The 21,780-nt window shown below is 43.9% G+C and overlaps 1 protein-coding gene across 6 annotated transcripts in view; it reads right to left on the bottom strand.

The window, feature by feature from the left end:
- Positions 1-13,015, bottom strand: part of LOC147032827 (uncharacterized) — a 159,923-nt gene extending 146,908 nt beyond the window's left edge. For 4 of the 6 annotated variants that reach the window (XM_085870711.1, XM_085870710.1, XM_085870709.1 and 1 more), the window contains exons 1-3: positions 12,749-12,921; positions 3,477-3,676; positions 3-117 (exon numbers count right to left, since the gene is read on the bottom strand). In XM_085870711.1, the coding sequence (XP_085726837.1) occupies positions 3-117; positions 3,477-3,676; positions 12,749-12,778 (345 nt within the window). In that variant the 5' untranslated portion in view covers positions 12,779-12,921. The other 2 variants (XM_085870713.1, XM_085870714.1) reach the window with 2 other exon arrangements.
- Between the last annotated feature and the right edge of the window lie 8,765 nt (positions 13,016-21,780).

Consider the following 21,780-nt stretch of genomic DNA (forward strand, 5'->3'; position numbering starts at 1 on the left):
ACCACTCGCAGAGTACCCGCCCGACAGGCGATCTTGTTCCAAGAGTGCAACACGTTCTTCTGGCATGTCACTTTAGTTGGGCTGTGTATAGGCAACAGACTGCTGCTGCAATCACTCCTGAAAATACAAATAACCCCATTTACACACATGAAACAAAAATATAGTACTACTTATGTGCATGTATAATACATCATGGTTATATAGCTCGGATAATTACCTCCACCATAGAAGGTGGACCGAGCTTATGTTTTCACCCCTGTCTTTGTCTGACTGTGAGCAGAATGTCTCAATAAGTTGGGGATGGATTTGGACGAACTTTGTAAGACGAACTTTGTTAGATGGATTTGGACAAACAAATTAGGTGTGTGACAAGGACAAATTGCTCAGATTTTGTTGAAGATCCATATCCGTATCTGGGGCGAGCATTTTTTGTCATTCTTCACCATTGAGAGATGGGGCCAAAAACGATATGTAACAGGATATCTCAAAAAAGGTATGGACTGATTTGAAAGCAACTTGGTGGACAGGTTGGGTATGTAACAAGGACAAATTGATTCAATTTTGGTGAAGATCCTGTTCTTTACCATCGAGAGGTGGGGCCAAAAACGATATACAATATAGCATGATATTGCAAAAAATTGTGGACGGGTTATGACAAAACTTGGTGGACGAGTTGGGTATGTGACAATAACAAACCGATTAGATTGTGGTAATGGTCCAGATGCAGATGCAGATCCAGCCTATCAGTGGGATACAAAATGTAAACTGTTCAACCTGGCAGAGGTATGTGCTCTACCAAGTGCCATTCTGGTTCCAATTTCCCTGGCCCAATTTCTCTGACCAGTGGCCTGAATCCTAAAGTCTGAAGCCTGAGGTCTATATGTATTGTTGACATCACAAGGCCCAAGATACCGATCAGCTCCAACTTTTCAATATTTGATGATCCTTTTAAAACTCACCTAGGTTGTTTTACATTGAGCAGAAAAACTTGTAGGGAGGGCATGGCGATTTTGAATCCATCCATCCATTGGGACCATACTCTGTGCAGAGCATTGGCGTTGCCTAAGCAGTGTCCTGGGCTATTGGGCACAATCCTGGATGGGTCACCACTCCGACACAGGACACCAGCAAGCTGCCACTCATTTTGCTGACCTCGGAAGGATGACAGGCAGTCAACCCCACCTGGTATTAGTTCAACAGCCAAGTGGGACTTGAACTCAGGATCCTTGGATCCCAAGCCCACCACCCTAACCATTAAGCCAGCACCAGGCATAATTGTGAATATGACACTTCCAAAGATGTCTTCGGCTTACCAAAATGGCGGAGGTATGATTTTTTTTTTCTTCATGTTACAACTGTGGGTAGTGTCAGGCCAGCTGTCCAACCAATCAGTATAGAGCGGACATACATACATACAAACACTTGCTCCATGATGTATAGATTACTTTGATATAATTTAATGGATACGTTCCTTTATTAATTAATTCAGCTCATTTACTATCAAGATAGAGGAATTGTATGGACTGGTTAGAGCATCTACACAGTATGGTTAGAGTAGAGTTTGGGAGGTTGGTGTTTTGAACCCCAGCTGAGTCTTATCAAAGCCTGAAAATGCAATGTGCTGCTTCATTACCTCTGCCACCGAAGGGGAAGGAGATTATGTTTTCACCCCATTTCTGTTTGTTTGTCTGTCTGTTTGTCTGTCTGTGTGCAGGATATCTCAAAACATTGCGGACAGATCCTGATGAAATTTGGTGGGCAGGTTGTGCATTTGACAAGGACGAACTTATTAGATTTTGGTGAATATCCGGACCGAACTACGATAATTTTTTCAAGTGATTCTTCACCATTGAGAGATGGGGCCAAAAATGATATTTTACATGGTATCTCAAAAAGTTGTGGATTCGGATGAAACTTGGTGGACACGTTGGGTGTATGACAAGGAAGAATTGATTGAATTTTGGTGAAGATCCGAATCCAGATCGGATATGAGAATTATTTGATTTTTTTAAAGTGATTCTTCACCATTGAGAGAGAGAGGGCCAAAAACAATAAACCGTATAGCATATTTCAAAAATGCATTGGGCCCGATATGTTCTCTTGGATCAGGCATTGCAGGACGGAGGTGCGTGCTCCACCGAGTGCACTTCTAGTTGCTTGATGCTTTGCATTTGAAAGGATAGGTCATAGATAAACAACGCAAGTTGGCAATATTAGTGCAGACTTTGATGCGCCAAATACCCTCCTCCTGCGTTTAGGTTCCTTGTAAGAGATCATTTATTTATTTTCTGTTAAACAATGGCCTATTCAAGCAGTACCACAGAATATGTTACATCCAGAACCCAAGCACATGCACGATGACTCCCTTAACGTCACAATGTAAGGGGTGCTATGCTCTGAGATGCAGGGCCTTATGCTAACTCTGCACTCGAGCAGTATTTCATTCCACATGGAAACAAATCTAGAACCACTGCACCAGCCAGAACAGCATGCTCACAATGGGTTATCCTGCTATTTCGCAGCCTCACATATGTGTGATTTGTGTTTCAGCACATTGCCTAGCCTGAGACTGTCGCAAAAAGGTCAGAATTAACTAGATAATTCAAAGGACATTTAGCCAGCTGTATGGTCTGCATTCCCATCTGCTTGTACATTGTACACATCATGGTGTTCTTTCACTCCATGATACATTTTGTCTCATGGAACTGTTCACTTGCGTCAAGAGATCGGCAACATTCCAAATTGCCTGTAATTATAATTAATATGACCGCTTATCCAAAAGAATCTCTGATATAAGTTTTTCCAGCATTTAAAGTTAATTTCAGCTCAAAGCAACTTTCATCACGTCCTGCCATTTCCATGGTTAATTCAAGACTAAACATGGCTTGGACAGGGAAAGAAAATTAAATTTGGACAAGAAACTCATAACATCAGGGCTATTTGGTGCATCACACACACACACACACACACACAGACACAGACACACAACAACAACAACAACAACAACAACAACAACAACAACAACAACAACAACAACCATTTGTACAGTGTTCTAAGACATGAAAAATATTGTACATATATCAAATGGCAGATGGGACAGCCGGTTTACATCCACATCGAAAGGAAGGGGTTATCTGGAATGATGCTTTGAAGTTTGTCAGTTGGAATTTTATCAGAACGGAAGTGTTTAGTTAATTGTGACCCTGTTAGGGTCAAATCCAAACCCAAGCGCTAAATGCTGAACACATCTTCAATTTAGCTTTCCTGCCACTAATAATGGCTAATTGGTATTTCCAAGTCCTTAACCCCCTCCACCTTTGGGAAAGTTCTGTTATCCTTTATATATTTACAATGTCTAAGGTCATGTATTATTTTGTTGTTGTTGTTGATTCAACATCACCAATCGAAACACAGGTAATTTTTCACTTGGATGTTTGTGATTTTGGCCTCCTTCACAAACCCCTCCCCTTCCTCACCATGACCATTTGTCATCCCATCCTGTATGCATTTTCCAAAGGCAGCTGAAAGAACGATACAACATCAGTGCCATTCCCAAGCTGCTGATCGTGAAGGAGAGTGGAGAAGTGATCACAGATAAAGGCCGAACGCAGGTGCAGGAACGTGGCCTTGCTGCCTTCAAATCGTGGCTCGAAGCCACTGAGATCTTCCAGAACTTCTGCAGATAAAAGAGCAACATTCTCAGCACCGAAGCCTCATTGAGATGTCAGAAGGATGCTTCGATGACACTAAAGTCATACACAACTTTCAATGAAGAACTGCACGTTTCCTGTCGTTTTGAAATATGACATCCTTTGTGTCGACAGAGGTGGGACGCTCCACTCGTAAAGTGAACAATATGGAAGCTTATGTCTGTTTAGTGGAGTTGAACTGACGAATATACCATTTCATCGGCAACAATTTGTGCAAGCTCTGTTGCTGAGTTCATGTGTATCACACCCCAACCACACACACACACACACACACACACACACACACACACACACACACACACACACACACACACACACACACACACACACACACACACACACACACACACACACACACACAACCTCACTCCAAAAATTCCCCTGATTTCTGTAATATATTGGATTGACTAGCCTTGATTGGTTTCTTGCTCCTTTCTTCAACAATGCTCCTTCATTTACGAATTCTCCAACATAGTCAAATTAAAAAAATTAACTTTCACATAGATAGCAGAAATATTTTCAGACTTGATACCATAAAAACCTGATGAACGAGGTTTATAAATTACATTCTAGAAATAGGCCACTGTAGTTCTCAGATAGATGTGCCAGGGTACAAGTCCTCATGCTCCTGGTGCCGAGAGGAAGGACTGGAGGGATGGGGTTCTCCCCCAATTCTACGTACCCATTTTAATCTCCCATGTAAGTACGAATCAATACTGCAGGGAATCTGCACGACTCTGTCACAGCATCACTCCAAATGATCCTATTTCATAGCAGCCTGTGACATATGCCTAACACTCTATTGTACAATCACAGAAGTAAAAAAAAAAATGAAGTCATTACTTGCCATTCTACTGTCCTGTTAGACCGACATAGCTGATTGCTGATGACAACCAGACCGTCATCTGTTTAACAGAATCCTTCCTCCCACAGGACATCCCTGACTCCTACGTGTCTCTCCCTAGCTATTGTCTCCTCAGCTTTGATCGGCCTGAACCCCACCTTGGCAGCGGAGTTGTTTTTTGTACATCAATAACTCAATTTCTCACTGTTCGTGTTCTGATCTTACACCTCCCAACCAACAGGAGTACCTTTGACTGCATCATCCCTTCCTATACTGGATTGTACCATCCTCCAACCAGTGATAACTCCACCTACATCCCTCTCAGGCAACACGGACCAAGCTAGGCACTTCGCGAGCGGTACTCAACATCAAGGCTCAGACGTGTAGCTGCTTTGTGCGTCGATTGTCCTCTCCGATCCGCTATGACATACACGAGGCTCGAGGTCCGTTTCTCATGACTTAACCAAGAGCCAAGGGCCAGTGTCTTGCTTCATTCATGCACTCACCCTGAACTCCCACCTCCTCTCACGTGCACGCTCTCCCTCTCGCCAATCAAAATGCACCAGCTTAATGAGTCCGATGCCTCTCAAAATGTGCCCCATGCCTCTGCTCTGATCACGGCTCTCCAAAAATGCGCAGGCCCTGAACTCCCGCTTCTGATTCTCTTCCGAATCAACTTTGCCTCGTGCGTTCTTCACACTGACCTCGTATATGCGCTCTGCCGATCTCTCGTCCTATACAGGAGGAGGCCTCCCATACTGTGCAAACCATCCTTCCTCCCGATCACGCCTATATATCCTCTGCCTCGGGGCGTGACCCATCCGCACGAAACCTGGGAAGGCAGGGCATTCTGCCTGCTCGGCACATCTGCTTGTTCCTCCTCATGGTTTTGGTTATTCACACAGAGTGAAAAGTCACAGAGGGGCAATTACAGACTGGGGAAGCTTTTTCTTAAACCCTAGCTAATTAACACAACACCACACCCTCGTGTGGTGACACGTTACACTTATGCTCACAGGTTCCCGAACTTAGACACATCGAGATGCCTTCTTCACGTCCACAGACCAAGCAACTCTACACAATGCTATATTCCCTATTAAATTCTTCCATCTACCCCCACAATTGTAACAATATGTATATGTATGTATATATATACATATATATATATATATATATATATATATATATATATATATATATATATATATATATATACATATATATATATATATATATATATATATATATATATCAACCCATTCAGGATGATGTCCAAAAGGCAAGGAGACTGCTTAGGCAGCACAAACGCTCTGCACAGAGTATGGACGTATGTATGTATGTATGTATGTATGTATGTATATATGTATATATACATACAGGAAATTAATATATATATGAATATAATATATATATATATATATATATATATATATATATATATATATATATATGAATATATAATATATATATGTATATGTATACAGGGTGAGTCAGAAGTAGCGCCCCGATTTCTGTCAGTTGATTGTTTGTTTGCTATTTGTATTACAGTGTACAAGAAGGTAGAAACAAACCGGTTGTTACATAATTGTTACATTGTTGTTACATAATTGTTACATAATTGTTACAACCGGTTAGGCAACATGGGTGGTCGTTACATAATTGCATACTAGTCATACAGGTTTTGACGGAACGGGCTGAAAATTTTTGACAAAGAGGATGATTATAGTGCGCATAAAAGCCTGGAAGCCGATTTTTGATTTTCGAAAAAATATTTTTTTTAGGATTTTCCAAAAATTTCAAAGTCCCGTTGCTAGGCAACGGTGGTGTCCATAGCAACGGTGCTCAAAAGCATAGAACTTGATCCTGGTATGAACCTACCTGTCAAGTTTCATCAAAATCAGTTGACTCCTCTGGCCTCCAGAGCTGTCCATTACATACAGACATACAAACAAACATACATACAGACGGAAAAAGTGAAAATAAGGGGACTCGAGCGACCACCCAACATACAAGCATACAAACACACAGACAGACGGAAAAAGTGAAAACAAGGATACTCTCACGACCACCCAACATACATACAGACGGAAAAAAATGAAAATAAGGGTACTCTAGCGAACACCCAACAAGCCATTCGGCGACATGGGTGGTCGCGACATAATTGCATACCAGTCATACAGTTTTTGACGGATCGGGCTGAAAATCTTTGACAAAGAGGTTGATTATAGTGCGCATAAAAGCCTGGAAGCCGATTTTTGATTTTAGAAAAAATAATTTTTTTACGATTTTTCAAAAATATCAAAGTCCCGTTGTTAGGCAACGGTGGTGTCCATAGCAACGGTGCTCAAAAGCAAAGAACTAGATCCTGGTATGAACCTACCTGTCAAGTTTCATCAAAATTGGTTGACTCCTCTGGCCTCCAGAGCTGTCCATGACATACAGACATACAAACAAACAAACAAACATACAGACAGACGGAAAAAGTGAAAATAAGGGTAGTCTAGCGACCACCCAACATACAAACATACAGACAGATGGAAAAACTGAGAATAAGGGTAGTCTAGCGACCACCCAACATACAAACATACAGACAGATGGAAAAAGTGAAAATAAGGGTACTCTAGGCGACCACCCAATAAATTAATGACATGTTTATCTAACCATTTATTCAAGAAAAAATTATTACGGAACTGTACCAAGCTGTTTTACTTGCAATTTTCAAAGTGCCCTCCCTCGTGATCGATGCACAATTGCAGCCAAGCAGGCACAGAGTGGCACACACGTCTGCAGAGCTCGATATCAATTTCCTCAAACTTTGCAGTGATTTGAGCCTTCAATTCCTGAATGGTACGACGCTTTTCACAATAAACAAGGTCTTTCATGAGCCCCCAAAGAAAGAAATCTGGAGGTGTAAGTTCTGGGGAGTGTGCCGGCAACTCGATCGGACCGCGGCGGCAAATCCACTTTCTGGGAAAGTTTTCATCAAGCCACTAACGAACATAACGTCCATAATGAGGTGGAGCTCCATCATGCTGGAAATAACAGTCCTGATCTTGTACCCTGGGCCAAAAGAAGGTTTGCAGCATATCCAGGTAAATTTCTGCAATGACAGATCCCTCAAAGAAAATGGGTCCAATTATCCCTAATGGAGATATGGCTGCCCAAACTGTCATTCCAGGTAAATTTACCTCCTTCTCAACTGTCACTCTTGGGTTACTCGCAGCCCAGTAGACACAATTGTGTCTGTTAATTGTGCAATTAAGCTTAAAACATGCCTCATCTGACCCCCAGATGTTGTCTAGCATTGTGTCCTCTTCGTGAAGTTCAGATAAGAACTCTTCGCAAAATTGAAGACAGCAGTCGTAATCTCCATCATGAAGGACATGCAGTAAGCGTGGAATGTAAGGTTTCCATTTTTTCTGGTGAAGGATACGGATAACCCTTGATTGGCTCACTTCCAACTCTGCAGATAAACGACGAGTTGACTTTTGCGGACTTTGTCCCAGTCTTCTGATGGCTACTTCAGCCTTAGCTACATTTGTTGCCGTTTTCGGACGACCGGACTTCTTTGCAGTGGCTACCGACCCTGTTGCTTCAAATTTCTCGACAATCAATCGTATGTTTCTTCCCTGAGGTGGGTTAATATCGAATTCCTTTGCCAAACGGCGTGCCGCCATCGTTGGTTGTTCATTACATTTGTAGTTATGTTTCACGGCCGCAATGCGTTGATTCATTGAAAGGTAATTCATGGTTCAATTTGGTGCAAATTCTGTAACTTTCCAAACTCGCAGCAATAACCTGCAAAACAAAATCAAAAATAAATAAATTACGAAAATTAATAATCTGCAAGACAATTATTAACAACATGACTTCCCAGAAAGAATCTGACAGCCGAAAAAAAAGAAATCGGGTGCTATGTTTGACTCACCCGTACATATTATATATATATATATATATATATATATATATATATATATATATATATATATATATATATATATATATATATATATATATATATATATATATTCGCAAATACAACCCATCGCTTCGCTGACGGGGGAGGGTGGGGGGGTATTAAGAAGGGGCGTTGAGAGAGGAGACAGGAGACAGGAGTGAAAGCAAGGAAGAGGGGAAGAGTGAGGGAGAGGGGTGGGGAGAGCTATGCCTCACCAAACGTTGCTATATCGCGGGAGGGAGGGATGCGAGGAGGGGGTGAGAGAGAGGAGTATGAAAAAAATAAAAAAAGAAGAGAGAAAGGTGAGGTGTGGATGTGGGTTTGGTGAAGATAATGATATTGTTGCGAATTCGCGCCCGCCAGCGTGCGAACAGCCACGTAACTCGAATCGCGGCACGTCGCCCACCGGACGGACAATTCTGTCGTGACCCTCTCGGACTAACGCCGGGAGCAAGTCACGGGTGGGCCTTTCGGCCTCACCACGATTGTGCCAATCGGCCCCCCGCGTGGGATAGGGTTGTTCGCCAAACTCGACCTACCTAAGTACCCACGCGGAGGGTAGACCGGGTGATCGCACCTCGCCGCAGGTCGACTCCGGACACGGGCCGCTTAAGCGATCCGTTCCCTACTATCGGGATAACCGAGTGGTGTTATCATCGGCCTCGACGGTTCCGATTAATTATCGGGCGTATTAAGCCCACTACCAACCCTTTACGTGAAGCAAGATGGAGATTCAATTCAAGAAAAGACGAAGTGAAACGGGAAAACAGTTAAACATGATGCACATTTATTCCGCGGCACACGGAAAGCACACATATACAGTTAAAACAATTATGCACAAATAGCAGATGTAACAAAAGAAACAATATCGCAGAGATACTACCAAATAAGACCGACACACGGCAACACTTAACAGTTTTACTTCACCAGACTGGCGCCACACACACGTTTACACAGAAACAAAAGAAAAGGGCCACCCTCAAAGACAAGGGGGCAGACGGGCCTGTGGTCCAATATTTGCGTGGGACCTGAAAGAGCGGTCAGGTCCGTGAGACCGGGTGGGGCCTACCCGCGTCTTTGTGATGAGCCGCAAATGTGGCAGCGCGGCGGTGCCCCGACTTCGTGCTCCTTTGCGGGTTTCGTTGGCACTGCTTGAAGTGGGGTGGGAACAGGGCCCCCTTTTCGCACTATCTCAGCGCGGGGGAAAGGGGGAATTGTTGATGCTCTGGGGAAAGAGTATAGCTGGCTTGCTTGGGTCCCGTGACGAGCGATTCCACCGCGACCCCGTCGCCGACCGCCGTCTTCCTTGCCTCGGACCCGAGCTCCTCGGACTCTTCCCCCAATTCTCCTCAGCCGACTGCCGAAAACCACCGGGCCGCCCTCACCTCCCGACTCCACTCCGCGCTCCAAACTGCCTCTGCCCAAAACTCTCTCCGCTCTTCTGCCACTCTCCGCTCTTCCAAGGACGACTCTCCCCAAACCGACTCTACTGAGATTCGCCTTGCGCTCGGCGCTTTATAGGCCGGCAGGAGAACCCATATGCAAATTTCCGGATCAGGACGAGCTCGGGAGTGGAGCCACGCTCGCCCATTGGACGGAGGAAAAGGGGCGTGAATCTCCCCTGATCCTAGAACTTGCATATCTCGATTCCACACAGACGCGCCTGGAGGTGGGGCCAAACCGCCCCGCGCTTGCTGATTGGACGGATCAGAAGTGGGCGTGTAGCATTCCTGATCCGAATTCTCCTCGGAAAGGCCGCATTTTGCACTCGCGGCTCGGCGCGCGTCCCGTACGAGCCCAGGACAGCCTGACGCTCAGTGCTCCCAGGTGGTGCGGGAATGGCCGCAGAAGGAGAGAGGTGAAGGTGGTGGAGGGTTTATGGTGGTGGTTTATGGCCATGGCGCCGTTTGGAATGGCGGTGATGCGATGTTTGCGGGAGCGAGTTGTGAAGGTAAAGATCCTGGCTGTTGGCGTTGTTGTTGTTGTGAAGCGGCGCTGTGGTTGGTGGTTGTTGTGTGATGGCGGTTGAGACGTGGTTGGTTCAAAATGAAGATAGAACAGAAAAACGGCTATCTCAAAGCGTCGCAGCCCGAATGAATCACATTTATTCCCTCTAAACAACGGGTTTGGGGCTAACTACACATGTACTTACAGAGATATCTCACCTAGGGGACCTGAATGGTGGTTTGCAAATTTCCACAACCGCAACAATATATTATGTTCAATGACCGAACACACACACACACACAAAAACAAACACGTCAGAACAGCTGTACACACAACAACATAACATAATTTATAGTGTAATCCCCTGGCACATCTGCAAAAACGTTGATGTCCCAGTTCCAGAAAATTTGTGGGGACATGAACCAAAAGTAATCACTGAAACCATGGAAGTACCTATCGCTCACGTACAAACTAATGATCCTATCGAGTGCAAACATCAAAAACAAAGCGTTGCGACCAGATATCATACTTAGGTACAAAAAAAAGGAGAAGAAGGCATTGCTGAGTGAGGTGTTAATACTCGTGATTTTGGACTAAACGATGCAGAAATCAAGAAAATGACCAAACACCAAGACCTCAAGAATGAAGTGAGAAGATCCTGGAAGCTGAAGAATGCCAAAGTTGGACCAGTGATAGCTGGACCGACAGGAATGATGACAAAGCACCTCACAGAGATAAACATAGGGGCAATACCCCTGGATGCTCACATGGTAGTGGCTGGAAAAGATAATCAGGCAACCACTGGTAGGCATGGTTGACCCACAAAATATATAATGGAGAAGAAAGTAAATACCTATGGATTTTTGTATTTATTCTATGAACAAACCTTGGTACATCACGGGTGATAAAAGTTGTGGTCAAGTTTCATCGAAATTGTGTGTGGTTTCAGAAAAGAAAACAAATACATATTTTGGGGGCAACCCCCCCACCGAAGAACCCCTTCGACCCCATTTTTTTTGAATGTCATGAACAAAGTTTAGTACATCATGGGTGGTGAAGATGGTGGTCAAGTTTCATTGGAATTGTATGTGTCATTTTGGAGAAGAAAGCAAATGCATATTTTGGGGGACAACCCCCCTTAAATCCCCATAGAGCAGATTTTTCTTATGTCACGAACAAACTTTGGTACATCATGGGTGATTATTTTACCCAGTTTTTTTTTATGCCATCACGGGTGATTACGGGTTGAGGTCAAACTTCATCGATATTGTATGTGTAGTTTCTGAGAATAAGTTGCAAGTATTTATGGACGGATGATGCGCCATCCCAGAAGCTCCCTGGAACTACTTCACAGGTGAGCTAAAAACCATCCCTGGGAATATTATAACAAACGAACAACATTTGGAGGCTGTTCAGGGCTTAGTTACGATCCTGAAGAGAGCAATCGGCACAAAACTTCACAGCTTGGTCCATGAATCGTGACCCCTTACTGAAATAAATGTGGATACTTTGAGCTAATCCTGGGAGGACTCCATTCAACATTCTAAAAATAGCATATGTAGATACCACTCAACGACACACGCACGCACGCACACACTGAGACGTGGTAGATCTCTGTTTCACCTCCTGATGAACCCCACCTGCATGTGGAGATAGTAAGAAGCAGCAGCAACTCCGACATGTGTACACACACACATATATATATATATATATATATATATATATATATATATATATATATATATATATATATATATATATATATATATATATATATATTTACACACACACACACCTATTTGGTCGATATCGGCAATTTTTCTTGAATCGGCGGGTTTTAGTCACTAATTTCCGACTGCAGTACGGACTTTATACAACCCAGAAACCTCGAGTCGCTTTCACCGAAAAACAACATTACATTTATATAGACGTTGGAAGGATATGATCACAAACATCAACCTTGTTAAACAGATGCTTGTGATGGGTGGAAAAAAAATGTCTCGGTCATTTAGAAAACACTTTAATACTGAAAACGGCTTTTGCTATAAAACTCACAAAGGGAAACATTTAACCTTTGTAAAGAAATCCGATAACCAAAAGGTTTACAAACAGTCGTGAGGACATAACAAAGGAAAACCTGATTAGAACCTCCATAAGATACAGGATGAAACTTTGCCATCACGGTCCCCGTAACAGGTATGGCATGTCCACACGTCCGCGGAGAGTCGGTACAGATCCAAATCTACCCATATGTACCACGTCCGTGTGTGCTGTAAATTGTACCTCTACCTTGTAGTAACTGCAGTACCGACTGCACATCCTGATCACGACACGAACTGGACTGTGTGGCTCCGTCAGTGGCTAAACAACTCCAACGGAATGCCTGGCTTGGCAAGCGATTACCAATTACCCCCGATACAACCATGCACCCGGAAACGCCCGTGCAATGTCCCAATTGGATAACTCACTTTTGGAGGAATCGGAACTGCTGATACTTTCAAATCCGGAGGCCAAAAAACATGGCGGCTTCAGACCCGAGCGAGGTTACCTAGGAAACGTGCGAAGACCCCATCGAGAGCGAGGTGGCCAAGGATGTGCCTGATGAAGGGTATAATTAAATAAGGCCGTTAATTATCTTCAAAAGGAGTGTTTTAATTAACACAAACACCCAATTTTCACTCTCGCACTTCCTTCGACTTTTCTTAGTGTGTAGGCAAAGTTTCAGGCTGCTAGGTTTTATAGTTTTGGAGTTCTGGAGGAGACACACTGACACACATTGCCTTTTATGTATACTCACCAGTACGTGCCCATACATGTGTGCCCGTACGTGCAAAAAAAAAACATTCAAACCGGGAGCCAGAAATAACCACACAGGCCGTTCCTTCGCTCTCGTAAATGACCACTGGATTGGGGCATTGTGTTTATCTATAAATGCGCATAAGAAATCGAGAAAATATTAGAATACAGTAAGTCATCACGATCCGGAAGTAGTGCGTGCCCGTACGGAATGTTCACATGCAATACACGAATTATCGCTTTCATTGAAGTAACAACTGCTGTGATACTTACACAGAGTTAATTAAAATCAAGTTTACCTCCCTGTCTTTGCTTGCCATGACATTCGCTGCCATTGACCATTGCCACTCCTACACCACGGTAACTAAGGCACCGATCGATCCCCATCGTAACCGGCACGTGACGTCATCGTCGGCCGGCCGCGCACCGGCCGACGTCGCCACGTGTCCTGTGATTGGTAACTAAATGGCGCATTGACCATGCCGACGCAGCAACGTGTCTTGTCATTGGTTGGTAAATAAATGGCCACAGCAATGTGTCCTGTCATTGGTTTGGTAAATAAATGGCCATAACTTGGGAAGCACTTGTTCAATTAATATCAAACCTTGAAAAGGCACATCCTCAGGTCCCCAGCAATATACGTGGCAAGTTTCAATTAGATCGGACCAGAGGTCGTCGAGAAACAGCGGTCACACACACACACACACACACACACACACACACACACACACACACACACACACACACACACACACACACACACACACACACACACACACTGCTGGAATTATAGATAGATGTATGTATGTATATATGTATATATGTATAATAAATAGGAATAAATTCCCACAAGGAGCTGCAGTGTGAAAAATTCCTGACTGAACCCAGGACTCAAACCCAAGGACGTCATCACTTCTTCTTCATTCGAATGCAGCACAAAGCTGCAAGGTGGCATCGTTGGCCGAGGGCATGGCTGTGCCGCTGATGCAATGTCCTCTGCTGGTTCGGGCAGGAATCTGGAATTTGGCCATGATGTCAGCAATCGCTCACCTATTCTTTGCAAAAGACACCTTGTGATCCTTATGGTCCACCGGGTGAATGCTGGCAGACTGGACGACCGTTTAACATCCATCCGAGGGATGGCACACACATTGATGGAGGTCAGCACACACACATTGATGGAGGTCAGCACATACACATTGATGGAGGTCAGCACACACACATTGATGGAGGTCAGCACACACACATTGATGGAGGTCAGCACACACACATTGATGGAGGTCAGCACACACACATTGATGGAGGTCAGCACACACACATTGATGGAGGTCAGCACACACACATTGATGGAGGTCAGCACATACACATTGATGGAGGTCAGCACATACACATTGATGGAGGTCAGCACATACACATTGATGGAGGTCAGCACATACACATTGATGGAGGTCAGCACACACACATTGATGGAGGTCAGCACACACACATTGATGGAGGTCAGCACACACACATTGATGGAGGTCAGCACACACACATTGATGGAGGTCAGCACATACACATTGATGGAGGTCAGCACATACACATTGATGGAGGTCAGCACACACACATTGATGAATCACCATGCGCCTGAAGGACGAGGATGACAGTATATGGCTGGGTCAGGATTCGAACAGAGTCTCGACAACTTAGAGGCAAGTGTGCATACCTCAACATCATCGTGTCAGAACACCTCATCAAGAACACAGCAGCAGTCCACTGATGTATTGAGTCTTCAGGATAACCTCAGAAGTGTGTGTGTGTGTGTGTGTGTGTGTGTGTGTGTGTGTGTGTGTGTGTGTGTGTGTGTGTGTGTGTGTGTGTGTGTGTGTGTGTGTGTGTGTGTGTGTGTGTGTGTGTGTGTGTTCCAACATAAACAGCTCTTCGCCAGCACAGCGATTTGGACGAACATATAAGGATTTTTTTGGGAACAGTAAACCACCCAAACCAGATCAATCACGTAACTTTCTGGATTAATTTTAAATTATGGGAGTTTCAAACATGGGGCACATCAAGGAATTATTTTAGATAAAAAGAATCAAAATGTGTAAGTTGCATTTCTTGAGGTTTAATGTTTGCTTTTTCTTTCTTACTCTTATGGCAATTTAAAGATAAGCAGGCTCGAAAAATTAAACAACTTTGAAAAGTGCCCTTTGTTCAAAATGTAAAGTATAAATTGCCAGTCAAATGATAAACGACAGATGAATTATAGGGGAAAAAAAAAAAACATTCATGTTCGTTTATAAAAGGCGACATTTTGGGGAAAAATATTTTCATAGCCTTCAACCTGTCCTGCTGGAAACTACGCCTGGTTCCTAGTGGTTTTTCCTGGCGTGACAGCGATCCATGTTTATTCTGTAATCAGGCCAGAACGGCTTGCTTTTCCATTACAGCTCGAGAGAGAAGCAATTAAGCTTCAGAACTCAATAATGACGGGGATGAAGGTGAGCTTTTGTAGCATTAAGTCTGACGACGTAGTGCAGTAAGTGAGATCGATACAACTTTATAGTGTTGTTTACCAGAAAGAACGGGGACAGGAGGTAGTGGGGGTCTCTGCCTTTCAGTACCTTCAAATCACCATCCGCCATCCCAGTTATAACAACTACCCTGTAATGCATTTGTTTTTGCTGCTTTGATTATGCTGCATCTTTTTGATTGCAGAAACGCATTTTTTAAAAGGCACTCAAATCTTGGACCAGGAATTCATTTTGGATCAGTTCATGAACCATGCACTATGGTATGCGCTATGCAGGGCGTCAGTGCTAACGAAGCTATTTATGTGGCCGGGTCCCCACTCTAACACGGGGCGAGGCAGGAATTTGGAATTTGTACTGGGTGCCGGCGATAGCTCGCCAACTGTTCACGAAGGACACTGTAGTATCTTTAATGTCCACCAACTAATGTTGGCAGACGTGGCATCAGTGTAACGTCATGGCCCATCACACACATTGATGAATCTCTCTGCGTGTGAAACACCAGGATGGTAGTTTGTAGCCGAGTCGGGATTCAAACCCAGGCGAGACAGCTTGGAGGTGAGTGTTAGCCGGTCGAAGCCATCCTGCAAGCCTCATTCCTTTTGGAAGAGAACTTGTCACAGATAAAAGTATGGCAATGCAATCCAGAGACATTCCATGTTAAATACAAAATAGAGAAATCCCAAATGTACAGGGGTGGAAATGTCAGTGCAAAAAAATGAATTGGAATAATGACTATTTTTGAAAAAAAACAAAAAAAAACAACATGGGTGTTTGTTGAACTCATGAAGTCAAACATTATTTTAAAAATCCATTTTACGAGACATGAATACTCCGTAAAACTGCTGCTAACAGCTAAGCTACATACTATTATATAAAAAAAAATATGGGCAATATCCCTGGGTGCTCACCTGGTAGAATAATGATACTGAGGAGGAAGTCAACGTGAGACAGAATCAGAAAAATGTACCAATGAACCAATGTTATAACAAATACCTATTTAAGGGGGGCAACGCCCCCTCCTCCTGTGAATCCCCTTAGACCCCGATCTTTAAAATAGCATGAACAAAGTTTGCTACATCCATCACGGGTAATGAACGTTGTGGTCAAGTTTCATCGAAATTGTGTGTGTCATTTCTGAGAAGAAAGCAAATACAGATTTTGAGGGGACAGCCCCCCATAAGACCCCCTTTGGGCCCGATTATTTTTTTTATGCCATAAACAAACTTTGGTACATACTGGGTAATGAAAGTTGTAAAATTTCATCAAAATCATATATGTGTAGTTTCAGAGATGAAGTTGCAAGTACTTGTGGATGGACGGACTGACGACGCGTCATCCATCCCATCCCATGAGCTCACGGGAAGGACTAGAATGGCCCTTTGTGGAGCATGCAACTCTGCCACGCAATGCCTGATCCAGAAGAACATATCGGGTCCAAGAATATAATAGCTCCTGCATGAAAACGACTCATTCACTACTCAAAGCCTGGGATCTTTAATTCCACTACATTTTAGAATTCAGATATACGAGTAGAATACAGTACTCTACTTGGGCTGTTAAACCTGCATGTGGCTGCTCTCGATCATATTGGAATGTATAAAATGTGGGTATTTTATCACTACTATTTCATCACCCAGAATTTTAAACTTAATCTTAACAGTAGCAAATGATCATCCTGACTGAACCTAACCATTTATAACTGAACATTCACTTTACCATTTATAACACACTATATTTATGACTGCTTTATTGTTATATACCAAAAACTACAAAATTAAAAAGAATTAAAGAATATGAAGATTATTCTCAAATCCAGATCTGGAGCCACACTTTTTTTTTTCAGTTGAGTTGAAATTCAATACGGACTCTGAAGTGCATGAAACATCGAAACAATCTGATCGCTATCCATGGGGTAATTAGACAGTGAAAACATGCCCTATCTCCCAATGTTAACAAAACATTAAAAAGTGATTCACAATTAGGATCTGAATCCAGATCAATAATTAGATCAATATAAGTTTAACCAGAGATCCAATATCTATCATCTGTGTAAATTTCATAAGGATTGTTAAAGACTTGTAGCATCTTGCATCGATTTTGCCAGCCACAGACCCAATAAAGATTTATTAAAAGATGCTCGATGAGGGCACTCGCCGAAACACAGATATAACTCGAAGGTAGAGTGCATACCTCCGCCAAGCAAAGCCTGATCCACTAGAACATATTGGGTCCAATACTTTTTGAAATATCATGCTATATATAGTTTTTAGCCCAATCTCTCATGGTGAAGAATCGCTTTAGAAATTAAATAATTCTCGGTTCCAGATCTGGATTTAGATCTTCAGCAAAATCAAATCACTTCGTCCTTGTCACACATCCAACCTGTCCACCAAGTTTCATCCAAATCTGTCCACAACTTTGAGACATCCTGCACATAAACAAAGAAACAAACAGACAGTGGTAAAACACAACCTCTGTCCATCACAGATGGCAGAGGTAATACAAGAGGGATCGGTTGGATTGAGAAAATGAAACTTCAAAAAAGGAAGTGGGAAGGAGCTCCATTTTCCCAGATCCTGTCCATTATGCAACACACTTGGTTCCTTCGTTATATTGTGCATCCCATTTTCCCTTTTCTAAGTGACCCGCATGTTGTAGCCAAGTTTGCAGCAGTAGATCGATCACTTAAGAGATATGATTTGTCCTCCATGTGTAGATGGTATCAAGGTGGCACAAGCTCTCTCAGGTGTGCAGCGGTTCAGAAGCGAGGTTCAGCAAAGTAGTTTGAATGCGAGATCAATTGGGAGGGGGGGGGGAGAGGAGTCGAGGTGGTGGAAATGATGCAGAGAAGGAGGTTGGAATTGTTGTGTGTGCAGGAGACCAGATGGAAGGAAGACTGGGCAAAGAGGTTGGTAAGAGGATACAAGCACATGGGTGGGGATGGAAGGAGTAATGGTGTTGGAATAATTGTTTCAGATGAGATCAGAAAGCAGGTGGTCAGAGAGGAAATATGGGAGGGACGGATAGTTATGGCATGGTTGGTTGTACAGAGACAAATGGTTTGTGTTATGTCATTATATGGGACACAAACGGGAAGGACTGGGGCAGAAAAGCAGGAATTCAGGGACCCACAGCAGAGGATGATGGGAATGGTTGAGCTGGAGGTGATGCTGTGCATTGCAGGTGACTTTAATGCAAACTGTCTCCCCCACCAGGTTTCCTGGTAAGGAGGGTGTATGGATATGGTCACTCAGCAGGATTAAAAACAAAACTTGTCAAAGGGCGGAGGACCTCCTTGTGAGCCAATGACCATCCACATCTAGTGCCCAACTGTGTCTGTGGACGTCCTCCTGCAGATGGGTTGCTTTTTGGGTTTTTTAGGAGGTTGGTGGCAGGATTTGCACTCCCACCACCATAGAACACTTCATTCCGCAAAACACACAAAAAAAGCAAAGAAAACTGAAAACTCACTCTGTGGGAGTACCTCCTGTGTTTTGCTATCCTTCGCAGAACAGTTTTTCAATCCTTCGCAGGATGATGAGATTTGGGCAAAGCCTTCAAGACCCCCATTCCTTGATAATAGGATGAAAAGCACAGGGTAAGCATCCAGAGTCAGATTGTGGTGGTCTGTGTCAGAGTGGTGCTGAGGTGTCGTCCACCAGATGGTGGCTTCCTTGGATTAACCTGAGGCGGTCCCTTCAGGTGGGTGCCTAGAATGTCCTATCCCTAAGAAAGGATGATCACCTGTCTCTAATATCATCTGAGCTCAAGCGTTTGAACATCGGTATTGCAGCACTCTCTGAGGTTGAGAGACTGGATAGTGGCGAGATCATGGTGGGTGGTTACACCTACTATTGGTCTGGTCACTCTGATGTTTACCATGCCCATGGAGTTGCTGTAGCTGTATCCATCAAGCTGACTCCAATGATAACTGAGGTAACACCGGTCAACAAGCGTATTATGAGACTAAGGATTCGTCACTCCTTCGGTGTCGTATCCTTGGTCTGTGGATATGCTCCGACTGAGGCGAGTGATCTCACCGTGAAGGAGGGATTCTATGCCCCGCTCGAGTCTGTGGTTGATCAGTGCCCCAGCGAGATATTCTTCTAGTCTTGGGGGATTTCTATGCATCGACTGGCACTGATAGGGATGGTTATGCGAATGTGTTGGTCCCCATGGGTCTGGAAATGTAAACCAGAATAGCACTAATTTCCTTGAGTTTGCAAGAAGTTGTGGATTTCGGGTGGCTGGTTCATGGTTTCAGCACCCAAAGGCTCATCGGTGGACTTGGTATTCCAACACTGGTGATATGTCAAAAGAGATGGACCATATGCTCATTGATGGTCGCTGGAGGATGATCCAGAATTGCATGGTCTACCGGAGTGCTCAGTTCCTCAATACCGACCACAGGCTAATTGTAGCAACTCTGAAGCTGCGGCTTAAATCTGGGAGAATGGTACCATCCCAGCCTAGGCTGGATGTTGGCAAGCTCAATGATGTCAGGGTAGCTGAGAAGTTTGTGAACAGGCTGAGTGGAGATTTGGGGGGTTTGGGTGCTTTGGGAAATCCCAAAGAGTTGTGGAGTGACTTCAAGACGACCATCCTTGATGTTGCCAGTGGATGTCCTGGAACTCACTGGAGGGCGAAGAAGAATTTTGTCTCTCATTGGATGCTGGATACCATTGATCGGAGTCACAGTGCCAGGCTTAAAGGCAGAACTGAGCTGTTCAGGAAGTTTGGGCGTAAAACTGGACGTGTGCTGAGGGAGGACAAGGAGGCCTTTGTGCAAGGAATCTGTGAGGGGGTAGAACATCATCTGTGGTCAAATGATTCTCATCCTGCTAACAGGGGAATTTGCGCATTGCTTTCCTCCAAGACCATTCCTCGGTGTACTGCAGTTAGAGCGGAGGGTGGTGAGCTCTTGACAGAGGAGTCTGAAGTGAAGGCCCGCTGCACCGGTTACTTTGAGTGGCTGTACCAGCCTGACCCACCAGCTTTTGAGTTGCATGTCAGGGATATTGCTGTCCCTATTGCTGACAATCCAATCAACTGTGATCCAACTTCGTTTGTGGAAACACAGGCTGCAGTAAACTAATTGAAATTGGATAAAGCTACTGGGATTCGTGGCATCCATGCTGAACTTCTCAAGGTGAGTGGAAATGCTGCACTCGTGTCGTTGCATGCAGTTCTGTGCTCTGCCTGGAACACAGGCATCATCCCAACTGACTAGAAGAGGGGCCTTGTTGACCCTCCCTGGAAAGGGAAGGGTGATCACCAAGACTGCAACAACTTCTTCTGGGTGACGCTGCTCTCAGTAACGGGCAAGGTGTTTGCTCGGATAATTCTTGATATGGTTTGCCACCATCTGTTGGAGCACCAGCACCCAGAGCAGTCAGGCTTTACACCAAAGAGGTCAACGATTGACCATATCCTTGCTCTTCAGGTCCTCACCAAATGCAGATGAGAGGTTTGGCAGGGGCTGCTTTCAGCCTATGTTGATCTCTGGAAAGCATTTTATTCAGTGAATCGGGATGCCCTCTGGAGGATTCTCTGTCTTCGTTTGGTGCCACAAAAACTGATCAATCTGATGTCTGAACTATACTCTTGTATTGAGAGTGCTGAGATGTGGTGATACCATCTTTGACTTATTTCCAGTTTATATTGGAGTTCGTCCGGGTGTGTGCTGGCCCCCACACTTTTCAGCACTTGTATTGACTGGACTCTGGGTCTTAGTTTTGACCGAGAAAACTCATAATCCCAGTGACTCTGACTCCTCGTTCACCTCGAGAGCCCCCACAAGGATATCCAGAGTCTCCGCAAAGATGACTGTACATATATGTGTGTGTGTGTGTGTGTGTGTGTGTGTGTGTGTGTGTGTGTGTGTGTGTGTGTGTGTGTGTGTGTGTGTGTGTGTGTGTGTGTGTGTGTGTATATATATATATATATATATATATATATATATATATATATATATATATATATATATATATATATATATATATATATATATAT

This window comes from Eptatretus burgeri, chromosome 2 (assembly GCF_056783735.1).
Source record: "Eptatretus burgeri isolate ZD-2024b chromosome 2, Ebu_testis_v1, whole genome shotgun sequence".
NCBI lineage: Eukaryota > Metazoa > Chordata > Myxini > Myxiniformes > Myxinidae > Eptatretus > Eptatretus burgeri.